At 43.4% G+C, this 12,408-nt stretch overlaps 1 protein-coding gene across 1 annotated transcript; it reads left to right on the top strand.

Moving 5' to 3' along the window:
- The first annotated feature begins 490 nt into the window (after nt 1-490).
- Nucleotides 491-11,400, top strand: PCBD1 (pterin-4 alpha-carbinolamine dehydratase 1). Its single transcript, XM_070753950.1, has 4 exons — nt 491-660; nt 8,794-8,925; nt 9,338-9,418; nt 10,983-11,400. The coding sequence occupies exons 1-4, from the start codon at nt 658-660 to the stop codon at nt 11,079-11,081; spliced, it is 315 nt and encodes a 104-aa protein (XP_070610051.1). The 5' UTR covers nt 491-657; the 3' UTR covers nt 11,082-11,400.
- Nucleotides 11,401-12,408: the final 1,008 nt, after the last annotated feature.

The raw sequence follows: 12,408 nt of genomic DNA on the forward strand, positions 1-12,408 counted from the left end.
CAGATTCAATCCCTGAACACAATAATGACAGCCAGACTAACTTTCGAAAACAAATAAAAACAATAAAACAATTAAAAAAGCAATAAAATACTTGTAAATATTTTTTACATTTTTTGAAATAATAAAATTATAACAAACACCAAGTTTATAACTATTTAAAATGTGTATACATTTTTGGGGCACCCTGTATATGTGTGGGTGTGGGTATACGTGTATATGTGTGTAACATATTTTTGCTGATAATGAAAAGGAGTGTGTGTGTGTGTGTGTGTGTACGCATACATGTGTGCGAATGTATGGAAAGCCGGATCGCTGTGATCTCCCCGAGATTGCAAAGACCCCTTCATCCCCAGGCAGAGGCGCGCGCGCGCGTGCGCATGTAAACCTCAGCGTCCAGATGTCCGGGAGCCATCCCCCTCTCTTCCCCCCTCCCTCCTGAGACCAAAAGCGGCCGGGCAGCCTTCTCCTTTCAGCACCACCCTCCCACTCTTCGGGCCTCTCTCCTCCAGAGGGGGAAGGTGGGCCCTCCGATCCGGCACACCTCCGCTTGCTCCGCATTGGTCCGAGGCCGCCCACCTCCGCCTCCCGAGCTGCGCTGCAAATCGCTGGCCGAGCCGGCGCTTTTCTGGGCTTTTTTGCGCTCCGCGATTACCAGCCATGGTGAGTTCCCAAGAGCGCTGCCGGCATTGCCGTGGGAATGGGTGATGGTGGTGGTTTGCAGACCCCCCCCCCCGCCGCCGCCCGGGAGTGGCATTGGAGCTGAGATGAGGCTAGGTTGGCCGGGGGGGGGGGAACGTTGGCAGTTGTGGGTTAATTCTTAATCCGAACTCAGCCCGGTGAAAGGGAAAGTGGCTGAGATGGAGTTTGCGCCTATCCGTCTGTCTGGCCTCTAGTTGTAATAATAACAACAGAGTTGGAAGGGACGTTGGAGGTCTTCTAGTCCAACTCCCTGCTTAGGCACTACTTCAAACAGATGATAATCCAACATCTTCTTTAAAACTTCCAGTGTTGGAGCATTCACAACTTCTGGAGGCAAGCCGTTCCACTGATTGATTGTTTTAACTGTTAGGAATTTTTTCCTTAGTTCTAAGTTACTCGCTATCCAGCTCCGTCTCTCTTTCTCTATCCAGTTCTGATTTTCTATTCTGTCTGTCTGTCTCGATCTCTCGCTGCCTAAGCTTTCTTGCAAGAGAGTACCGCACCTCTCAACTATAACCTTACTCCAAGAAGGCAGGAGGGACGGAGGGGAGGGAGGGCGGACTAGCAAGTGTGGCAAGCACACCGCGTCCTATCAAATCGCATGACTAAATAGAATTCAATTCCCCAGTCTTTACATTGCAATGATAAAGAACTAATTCGAATACATTTAAAAATACATATTCCTGAAATATTCTTAATTCGATGTCGACATGAAAACACCAGCCGTGTCTGCAAGTCATCATTTAAGTTTACTTGAATGTTGAATGTTTAGTGTTTAACTGAACCACAAATAGAACTTTGACTGTAAAAAGTTTTTGGAAACATACTTTCGACTGTATTGAGTTCAGTCGTGGCATAGTTTGGAAAGTTGGGAAATAGATAGCCAAGGAGATTAATTAATTTGGCTGGCAGGTATAGGTGAGGGGTTTTTTTTAAAAAAAAATTAATGGAGATTCTTAAGTCATCTAGGTTATGGTTGTTCCCTTTGGCAACTGAACTGATACAGATATAGATTATCTATAGTTAAAAGGGACCTTGTAGTCCAACCCTCCCCTGCCGCAAGCAGGAGACCGTATACCAGTGATGGCGAACCTTTTTCCCCTCGGGTGCTGAAAAAGTATGCACGCATGCTATCGCACATGCACGAGTGCCTACACACATAATTCAATGCCTGGAGAGGGCGAAACCAGCTTCCCCTACCTCCTGGAGGCCTTCTGGAGGCCAGAAATGGCCTGTTTCCCAACTTCTGGTGGGTCCAGTAGCTCGTGTTTCACCCTCCCCAGCCCCCAAAGGCTTCCCTGGAGCCAGGGGAGGGTAATAACACCCTCTCTCATCACCCAAGAGGCTCTCTGGAAGCCCAAAATGCCCTCCCGGAGCCTCTGTGCAAGCCAAAAATCAGCTGGCTGGCACACACATGCAAGTTGGAGCTGAGCTAGGGCAACGGCTCATGTGCCAGCAGATATGGCTCCGTGTGACACCTGTGACACCCATGCCATAGGTTCGCCATCACTACCTTATACTGTTCGGTGCCAAACTGAGACTTGTAGAAATCTGATAATACCCATTGGCTTAGCAACCTAGAATGGGAGCTTTCTGTTCTTTCTGGGTTGTGGTTTTGGGTCTTTTTATTGTTGTTGTTTAAGAAGCATCGCTTCTCATCCAAGAAGCCTCCAGCTTTTGACAGGCTGGTGGAGAATGGAAGAATTTATGCTCTTGGCAGACAGCTGGTCATTTGCAGATGGACTGCATTTAAAAGGCAAATTATATGCGGAAAAAAAGTCTACATTATATGCGGGGGGAAAAGTCCACATTTTGGACAATAGATGACGTCTGGTTTGAAAGAGCGGTCAAAGAGGCCATCTATGTCAAAACTGAAATTGAAGGAACAGTAGTAGAAGGAAGGAGCGGAGCAAGAAAGTAGGTAGTAGAGGCAGAATACCAACTGAGATAGAAAGAGAGAAGTGGAAGGAAGATGAAATAATATGATGCAAACCTGGAATGTGATTCTGTTTATTGCATTTGAATAAAGATATATGTACATTGAGCTGTATTGAAGGTATATGAAGCTGTATGCTGATTGTGGAGGTAAAAAAAACTTTGCAAAAAAAAATTGAACAGCCCTCTCTCAACAGAAGAGGTGGGATAGGACAACATCTACCTCCAGTCTACAATACAGTCCTTCCAACAGTTCCAAGAAGATGCCAAAAAACCCATTTGGCATCAAAACCCTGAGGACATAGATAAACCTTCAGGTGGCCTCAAAGAGAATGCAAATGACCTGCTGTCTGCAAGAGGTATAAGTCCTCCCTTTCCCCACCATCCAGTCAGAGCTGAAGAAGCTTCTTGGATGACAAGCAATACATCTTCAATGAATTTTAAAAAACCCACAGAAAGTCTGTTTGCCTCTTGAATTTTTTTTAAAAAAAGCACATTTAGGGCTTTCATTGTAAAGCAGAAGTCTTCGAACTTGGCAACTTTAAGACTTGTGAACTTCAACTCCCTGAAATTCACCAGCCAGCGATGGTGTCCGCACGCGATTTTGCTACCTGCCCAAAGGCAGTAGCATAATTGCGCCAGACTCCGCTAGCACTCAGAGCCATGGGGGCGAGCACACGTCACCGTTCATAATAATAATAACTTCAGGAGGGTTGCTAAGGCAAGGACTACCTATATTGAATTGCTTTAAAACTAACAAAACTGAGTCTAGAAAAAGCTGCAGCATTTAATATGTGCAAAGGTACGATGACCAGGCACAAATGGTTATGCGATGTCTAGAATACACTGACTTCAATCTCAATTCTGAGCACAATTGTCCAAAATCCATTCTTGTAATATTAACTCTCCACTGTTATTATTTTTTCCATTGCCTCTGCTTTTAGTTGGCCACTAATAAAAGCATGGGTGAGATCACTGGTGGACATAAACCTTGTCTGTCTCTTTCTCTAAAAGCCTTATCAGCAGTCGCTAAGATACCAGGGACACGTTTATCAGGTGATCTCAGTAAAAGGGCAACGGCTGGAGGTTCATTGTGCTGCGCAGTGTTTACTCAGTGTGGCTACAATTTGCTGAAGTGCTGCTGCATGTAGCATCCATTAAGCATGGTGGAAGTGAGGTTTTAAGAGAAATATTGCAAGGAATTCTTTTGGGGAATTCCCAAAATATTTTGCAGGACACTACAGAATAGGTCAATAAAAGATTCCATAAAGACCCTCTTCAGGAATTGTTTGTTTGTTTGTTTGTTGATTTATATGCCGCCCAATCCCATGGGACTGGGGGCAGCTCCCAACATCATTATTATTATTATTATTATTATTATTATTATTATTATTATTATTATTATTATTTGGATTTGTATAGAATAGAATAGAATTTTTATTGGCCAAGTGTGATTGGACACACAAGGAATTTGTCTTGTATACCACCCCTTTCCGTAGACTCGGGGCGGCTAACAACAATGATAAAAACAGCATGTAACAATCCAATAATAAAACAACTAAAAAAACCTTATTATAAAATCAAACATACACGCAAACATACCATGCATAAATTGTAAGGCCTAGGGGGAAGGAATATCTCAGTTCCCCCATGCCTGATGGCAGAGGTGGGTTTTAAGGAGCTTATGAAAGGCGAGGAGGGTGGGGGCAATTCTAATCTCTGGGGGGAGCTGGTTCCAGAGGGCCAGGGTCACCACAGAGAAGGCTCTTCCCCTGGGTCCTGCCAAACAGCATTGTTTAGTTGACGGGACTCGGAGAAGGCCCACTCTGTGGGACCTAACTGGTCGCTGGGATTCGTGCGGCAGAAGGCGGTCCCGGAGATAATCTGGTCCGGTCAACATCGAAATAGCAAAAGTTGAATACAAATTAATAGCAGTAAAAATCCCTTAAAAATAATCAACCTTAATAAAAGTTATAAAACTCCCGAAGCTAATCAAAACAATCATACACTCACACATACCAAATTAAACATAATTCGGCGGGAACTGAGATGTTAACGTTCATGGCCCCCAGGGCTGCTGGCAGAGCCAGGTCTTCAAACCTTTTCGGAAGGCCAGTAGGGTGGAAGTGGTAGGGATCCTGGGGGTGGGGAGTTGATTCCAAAGATCTGGGGCCACCACAGAGAAGGCCCTCCTCCAGGGGCCCACCAACCAGCACTGCTTAGTCAGCAAGAGCCGGAGAAAGCCAACAGAATGCATAATTGTAATGAAGAATGCAGCTTCTTCACTAGAATTATGCATTGCTCTAAATCAAGGGTGTCAAACTCAATTCCCCAGGGCCAAATCCGGCCCTTGGGGTACTTAGATCTGGCCTGCGGGCCCCTGGGAACAGTGAAGGATTGGACTGTGGGGCCTGGCAGAGGACCTCAGGAGGCTGTCACAGCCGAAAACCAAGCTTGGGAGCCCGTTTTCACTGGCAGAGCGTTTGGGCCACCACAGCCCCCCCCCAACATGAGTGACATTGAGCTGGCCACGCCCCTGCCACCCCACCCTGAGTCAAACACAACCTGATGCAACCCTCAATGAAATCGAGTTTGACACCCTTGCTCTAAATCAAGCAGTCTGCAGGCGTCCATATTTATATTATATGAAGCATATTAAATGCAATACAACATAACGTTATTTAATTGATTTGATATACAGTGTTCCCTCGCTTTTCGCGGGGGATGCATTCCGAGACCACCCGCGAAAGTCGAATTTCCGCGAAGTAGAGATGCGGAAGTAAATACACTATTTTTGGCTATGAACAGTATCACAAGCCTTCTCTTAACACTTTAAACCCCTAAATTGCAATTTTCCATTCCCTTAGCAACCATTCAACCATGTTTATTTATTAAAGTTTATTTAAAAAAATATTTATTAAAGGCAGACGAAAGTTTGGCGATGACATATGACATCATCGGGTGGGAAAAACCGTGGTATAGGGAAAAAAACGTGCGAAGTATTTTTTAATTAATATTTTTGAAAAACCGTGGTATAGACTTTTCGCGAAGTTCGAACCCACAAAAATCGAGGGAACACTGTACAGGCAGTCCAAAACATATGAGCCCAAAATTTACATTCTAAGTGAGAAATTTGTTAAGTGAGCTTTGCCCCATTTTACGACTTGTCGCATTTGTTAAGTGAATCACTGCAGTTGTTAAGTTAGTAACACGGTTGCTAAGTGAATCTGGCTTTGTCATTGACTGCTTGTCAGAAGTTCGCAAATGATCCTTGGCTGTTGCAATTATCATAAATACGAAGTAGTAAATCACATGGCCATGGGAGATGCTGCTGTGGTCATAAGTGTGAAAAGTGGCCTTAGGTCACTTTTTTCAGTGCCATTGTAACTTTGAACGGTCACTAAATGAATTGCTGTAAGTCGAGGGCTATCTGTAATTGAATATAATTTTGTATCCAATGATTTTGCTAGGTGGGTAGAATGAATCGATGCCAGCTGCAAAGGCCAAGATGGGGATAAAACTTAAGCATAAAACTTATCAGGAAAGACTTAATGAGCTCAATTTGTATGGTCTGGAGGACAGAAGGAAAAGGGGGGACATGATCGAAACATTTAAATATGTTAAAGGGTTAAATAAGGTCCAGGAGGGAAGTGTTTTTAATAGGAAAGTGAACACAAGAACAAGGGGTCACAATCTGAGGTTAGTTGGGGGAAAGATCAGAAGCAACGTGAGAAAATATTATTTTACTGAAAGAGTAGTAGATCCTTGGAACAAACTTCCAGCAAACGTGGTTGGTAAATACACAATAACTGAATTTAAACAAGCCTGGGATAAACATATATCCATCCTAAGATAAAATACAGGAAATAGTATAAGGGCAGACTAGATGGACCATGAGGGCTTTTTCTGCCGTCAATCTTCTATGTTTCTATCAAAAATCTTTTCAGCTGGAGATTCTCAGCTCTGGAATCCTCAGGGAAGAAAGTCACATAATTGTTGTGTTGGATCCAGACTGAAGAATTCTCCCTTCCATCCTATTTTCTTTGCTTCGCATTAGCATTCATCGAAAAGTTTCCAAAACAGTTGCACAATTGTCCTTCCAACTGGCCAGTACATGGAAACCAGTAAGAGCTGTTGGCCTGTTCCTATTAGTCACCATCTGCTCCTCCCAATATCCACAGAAGTTTAAAGGACAGGGATTAATGATGCAACAGTCTTTAACCATTAACTAAGAAAGAAGCTGCTTATTAAAGATTTGGTTTCTGCCTTTTATATAAATGTGTGTGTCTTCTAGTTAACCATTTCTCTGGGAGGAGTACTCTGTTTTTAATAAAAGCTTTATTTAACATCCAAGTCCATTGCAGCCAACTTCCAACTATCAGTGTAATTATCATAGTCATCATAGTTATGAATCATGGGTTTCTGTTCATTTAACATGGCCATAAAGGTTATCTATGTTGGTAGAATTGAGCAATGAAAATGATTAGTCGGGTTTTTTTTCCTGCTGCATGGCAACTTTAATTTAATTTAATTTTTAATATTTTGACAGCTAGGCCAGAGTCAGGAAGGATGGGATCTCATCATTCTTCCACTCTGATACCAAGCACAGGAGACACCCAGGGTTGTGTTGCTAAGCCCTTTCCTTTATTCTTTGTATACACACGACACGACTGCACCCCGTTGTATAACTCCAATGCAATTATTAAATTTGCAGATGATACGACAGTGGTGGGGTTCATTAAGAAGAACAACGAGTCTGCTTATAGAAAGGAAGTACAAGGGCTGACATTGTGGTCACAGAATTGGATGTGATTCTCTTAACAGCTACTATGCTTAGCAGCCGAAATTCTGGTTGCAATTGTGGTAGCAAGTCGAAACCTGTATCGAACGACATATTTGGCATCGAATTAGTGGCAGTGTTTATATATCATGAAGAGACCTCTAACAAAGCGGGGTAGCACACTTTAAAATGCTTCCAATAAAGGATTGCAAATTATGGGATGGCTTTAGCACTAACACAAACCACGTTGGATATATTGTTCTTCCCCAAAACAGAAACTGTTTTTTTCTGCTTATAATAAATATTATGTATAACGCAAATGGACAACTAAGTGAAACAGGACATGCGTTCCCCCTAAATAGGAATCGAACAGTTTGCATCATGTCAGCAAAGGAATAACTACTTTAATGTGCTGAAATTCACCACAACCTGCATTTAGCTTGAACAAGAGTTGGAGGCAACAACATCAGGCCAAGATGTCTATTGCATGAAAGCATGTGCAACATGTGTGTGTTCAGCACTGTGTGTGGGGCCAATGCAGAATAGCTTTGCCCCAACTTGTGTCTTCTCTGTGTGTTGGACTACACTTCCCATCCTCTTCCCAAGCCAGTCACAGAACATTGGAGTGCTCTATATTTCTCTAAGTAGCTGTTCAAGTAGCAAATGAAGATTTTTTTAAAAAAAAAACCCTCTTGATGTGATGCTCTACATCAGAGTGCTTAGCAGTAGTGATTTCTAAAGCTCTTTGCTATCGGTTCATGTTGCGCACATGGGTGACACTTCTGTGCATGTGCAGAAGCATCCCTGCCAGGTGGGTGGAGCCTCCCATCACCGGGGCTACCGGTTCTTTGAACCGGGCTGAATCAGGAGCAGCCCACCGCTGGTAGATCTGGCCTGTCGGGCTTCCCTGGAAACAGTGAAGGACCAGCCCACAGTGCATCTGCCAGTGAAAACGGACCTCTGGAGGGCCCTGTGCAGCCTTCCCAGGCTACATTTTTGACCACGATGGCCTTCTGCAACACTCTGCAAGCCAAAACAGAACTTGGGGGGGGGGAGGAGCTGCTGGAAGCCGTCCCAGCCAAAAAATGGGACCTGGATGGCCGTGTGCTCTCTCCCAAGCTCCATTTTTGCTGGCAGAGGGCTGCAGGAGGCCATCCCAGACTAAATTGGGGCTCAGGCAAGCTGCACGTGGTCCCCGAGCTTCATTTTCGCTGGCAGAGGGCTACGCCCAGCCACGCCCACTCTGAGGTCAAACACAACCCTGATGCGGCCCTCAATGAAGTTTGACATCCCTGCTCTAGTGTCATCTGAAAATAACTTCTTCATAGACGTGCTTAGAGATAAGTTTATCTAGATATTTGTTGTCCATTTTCTCCTAGGCAGGAAAAGCTCAACGACTGAGCGGTGAAGAAAGAGAACAGCTCCTGCTAAATCTCAGAGCAGTAGGATGGAATGAGGTGGAAGGCAGAGATGCTATCTACAAGGAGTTCCATTTCAAGGATTTTAATCGGGTACAAATTTTGAGAAATTCAGGCTTATGCACGATTTGGGAACAGGGACAAAACATGCAGCTCTACACTGATTTAACAGTAGGCTCAGCTAGGATGCAACTCTGGGGACAAAAGCTGCAAAGACGTCCAGTTATTAACCCTGACATGTGTAAATGGGTCTGTGCATTAATACTTGCCAGTACTTTCTATTTATGTAGTCCCAAAGGTGTTTGTTTTTTTTCAAAAGGCAACTAGACTTCCTTGGGTTTTTGGTTTGAAAAGGGTTTGCTTCTCATCTAAGGAACATCTTCAGAACCTTTTTGAGAATCTGTATACGAACAAGTAGCTTATATGTCTTATTAGTGGAGCCTGGGTGGATATTCCTTTTCTTTGCTTGTCTTTTTCTAAAATCCTCTTTTCATCTCTTGAACAGGCCTTTGGGTTTATGACCAGAGTAGCTCTACAAGCAGAAAAACTGGATCATCATCCTGAATGGTTTAATGTTTACAATAAAGTAAGTGATAAGAGTTGTTCAAGTCCCCCTCCACACCTTTTTTTTTTTTTGGCCTTTGAGTGATTTTTGCTGTTTTCTTGGTAATATTGTTTGGAAGCAGTGTAGTGTGATAGCCAAGAGGTGGAGCTCTCACCTCACAATCAAGAGGCTATGAGTTCGATCCTAGGTAGAGGCCGATATTTCTCTCTCTGGTCACACACAGAATGTATATGCTGAACAAAACTCCATATTGACATCAGAAAGGGTATCCGGCTATGAAAACACTCTGCTTGCTCCATTCATTTGGCCAGATTCCACCCCACAAGGAATTATGGGGTCATTAAATGAAAATGGTGAGATGATTGTTTGGAAGTGTTCCGTTGCTTTCTTCCTAGATCTGAAAGAGAATGACTAGCTCCAAGTCAGTCACCTGGTTCTGGTCTTCCTAACTTCTAGTCTGATATTTTATCCCAACCCCACCATGGCTCCCTTTTCAAGCTTAGACAACTACAGTATATGTTAACTATATAAGACAATTGTAGCATAAGTCCATTAAACCCACAGCGTTTGTGCCTTTCTAGGTGTCCAAACCTATAGCAGAGGTTACATTTGCGCAAACAGGTGGTAGTGGTGCTGGTGTGTGTGGCTATTTAAGCCTTATCTGAAGTGCTTGATACAATGATAAATACAATTAAGCAACTACCAGTCTCATAATGGAGCAAGAGGAGAGGGGTGTGGATTATAGCAACTGGGTATATCAACTACACCCAGTTAATGTGGAAGGAGTTCGCAGTAGTGGCTCACTCCTTGCAATTTCAATATAACTCTTTCTTTAAAAAAAAATTCTACACCAAAGTAACCGACTTCCCTAATCCTGATGGGACAGAGCGTTTTGAAATTTCATCGGTAAGCACTGAGGCCAGCAGTGAATGGCGTTACTAAAAACATTTATAATTCTGTATCATTTAAAAAATGATCTTTTAGTTCTTTCAAGTACTGCAGAAAAAGCAATTGCTGCCAACCTGCCTTCCATTGAGGACCTGTAAACTGCACGAGTCAAAAAGAGGGCGGGGAAAATATTGACTGACCCCTCACATCCTGGACACAAACTGTTTCAACTCCTACCCTCAAAACGTCACTACAGAGCACTGCACACCAAGACAACTAGACACAAGAACAGTTTTTTTCCGAACGCCATCACTCTACTAAACAAATAAATCGCTCAACACTATCAGACTTTCTACTAAATCTGCATTTCTATTCTACTAGTTTTTCTCATCATTCCTATCACCCATTCCTCCCATGTTGACTGTATGACTGTAACTTGTTGCTTATATCCTAAGATTTTTATTAATATTGCTTCTTCATTGCTTATTTGACCCCTATGACAATCATTAAGTGCCGTACCATATGATTCTTGACAAATGTATATTTTCTTTTATGTACCCTGAGAGCATATGCACCAAGACAAATTCCTTGTGTGTTCAATCACACTTGGCCAATAAAATTCTATTCTATTCTATTCTATTTGCAGCTAGGCATTCTCCTAATTACTGTATTAATTGAGCCTATTTTTTTGTTTTAGGTTCATATAACCTTAAGCACACACGAGTGTGCTGGCTTATCTGAACGGGACATCAACTTGGCCAGTTTTATAGAGCAAGTTGCAAACACACTAGCTTGAAGAGTTCATCCCATCTTTGTCTGTAAAAGGTAGCTCCTGCATCTTAACCTGTCAGAAAATATCATGACAAATATAACCTGCCCTCTGTACCCAGTTAATATGGAAGAAGCTTCGTATTTGCTTACTGTAGGGTCACACTCTCAATTGGCACCAGTGCTGTGGATTCATTTGTTATCCATTATAAATCTGTCTTGTGTCACTATCTGTCTCTAGGGTTCTTTAGTCTGTAACCCTGTTTAGCAGTATTAAGTAGGTGCAGGAGAAATCACATGTGGTTGTCAGTTTTAATAAAACCTGCTCTTACACAGTGTATTAGAAATTTGTTTCCTTGTGCGTTTCTCTTCAGCATTGTTTCTTGTATTGCCTGACTTCATGGAAGGAGTAGACAGGGAAATGCTAAAATTGCTTAATCTTGCTTAATCTTGAAATAATCTTAATTGCCTAATCTTAAACCAAGGTGGGCAGAACATTGGATTGGCAATGTAGAAGTGGCGTTGGGTTACCTGAACGGTCTTCTTTGCGCACTGCAGGGAGAGTCCAAGCATGTGTTAACTTAATTGGTTGTCATGGGGACTGAATTACTTAATTTAAACACGCCCTTGTAGGCCCAGGCAATGCATGCCTTCAGCCAATGACTGACAGTCTGGAGTGTGACCTCACGACACATGGAGCGCTGCCAACTCCGAAACCCTCCTGGCCGAGGTGATAGCGACCAAAAAGGCAGTCTTGAACATCAGGAACTGGAGAGAAACTATCCTCAACGACTCAAATGGAGAGGACGCAAGAGTTTGCAGGACCAAGAGGAGTATCCATGGACAATCTAGGGTCTCAAATTAGCAGCTCTTCTCAAAATATCCTGCGCTGCAGGATAGTAATACAAAGAACAGAGATTGTCTAGGTGAAGAACAGTTGACAAATTTGCCACTTGCTAAGTGGAGCACGTTGGGAGCCAACCCTTTCTTAAGCCTGCCTGCAATAAGTACAAAATCTGTGGAAACGAGGTGGCCAGCAGTTCCCAATTGGAATGGGGTCTGGATGGGTGTCAACAGACTCAAACTCAACACGGATAAGACAGAGTGGCTGTGAGTTCTGCCTCCCAAGGACAATTCCATCTGTCAGTCCATAACCCTGGAGGGGGGGATTATTGACCCCCTCAGAGAGGGTCCGCAACTTGGGCGTTCTCCTCGATCCACAGCTCACATTAGAGAAACATCTTTCAGCTGTGGCGAGGGGGGCGTTTGTCCAGGTTCGCCTGGTGCACCAGTTGCGGCCCTATCTGGACCGGGACTCACTGCTCACAGTCACTCATGCCCTCACCACCTCGAGG

This window comes from Erythrolamprus reginae, chromosome 5 (genome assembly GCF_031021105.1).
Source record: "Erythrolamprus reginae isolate rEryReg1 chromosome 5, rEryReg1.hap1, whole genome shotgun sequence".
In the NCBI taxonomy this organism is placed as follows: domain Eukaryota; kingdom Metazoa; phylum Chordata; class Lepidosauria; order Squamata; family Dipsadidae; genus Erythrolamprus; species Erythrolamprus reginae.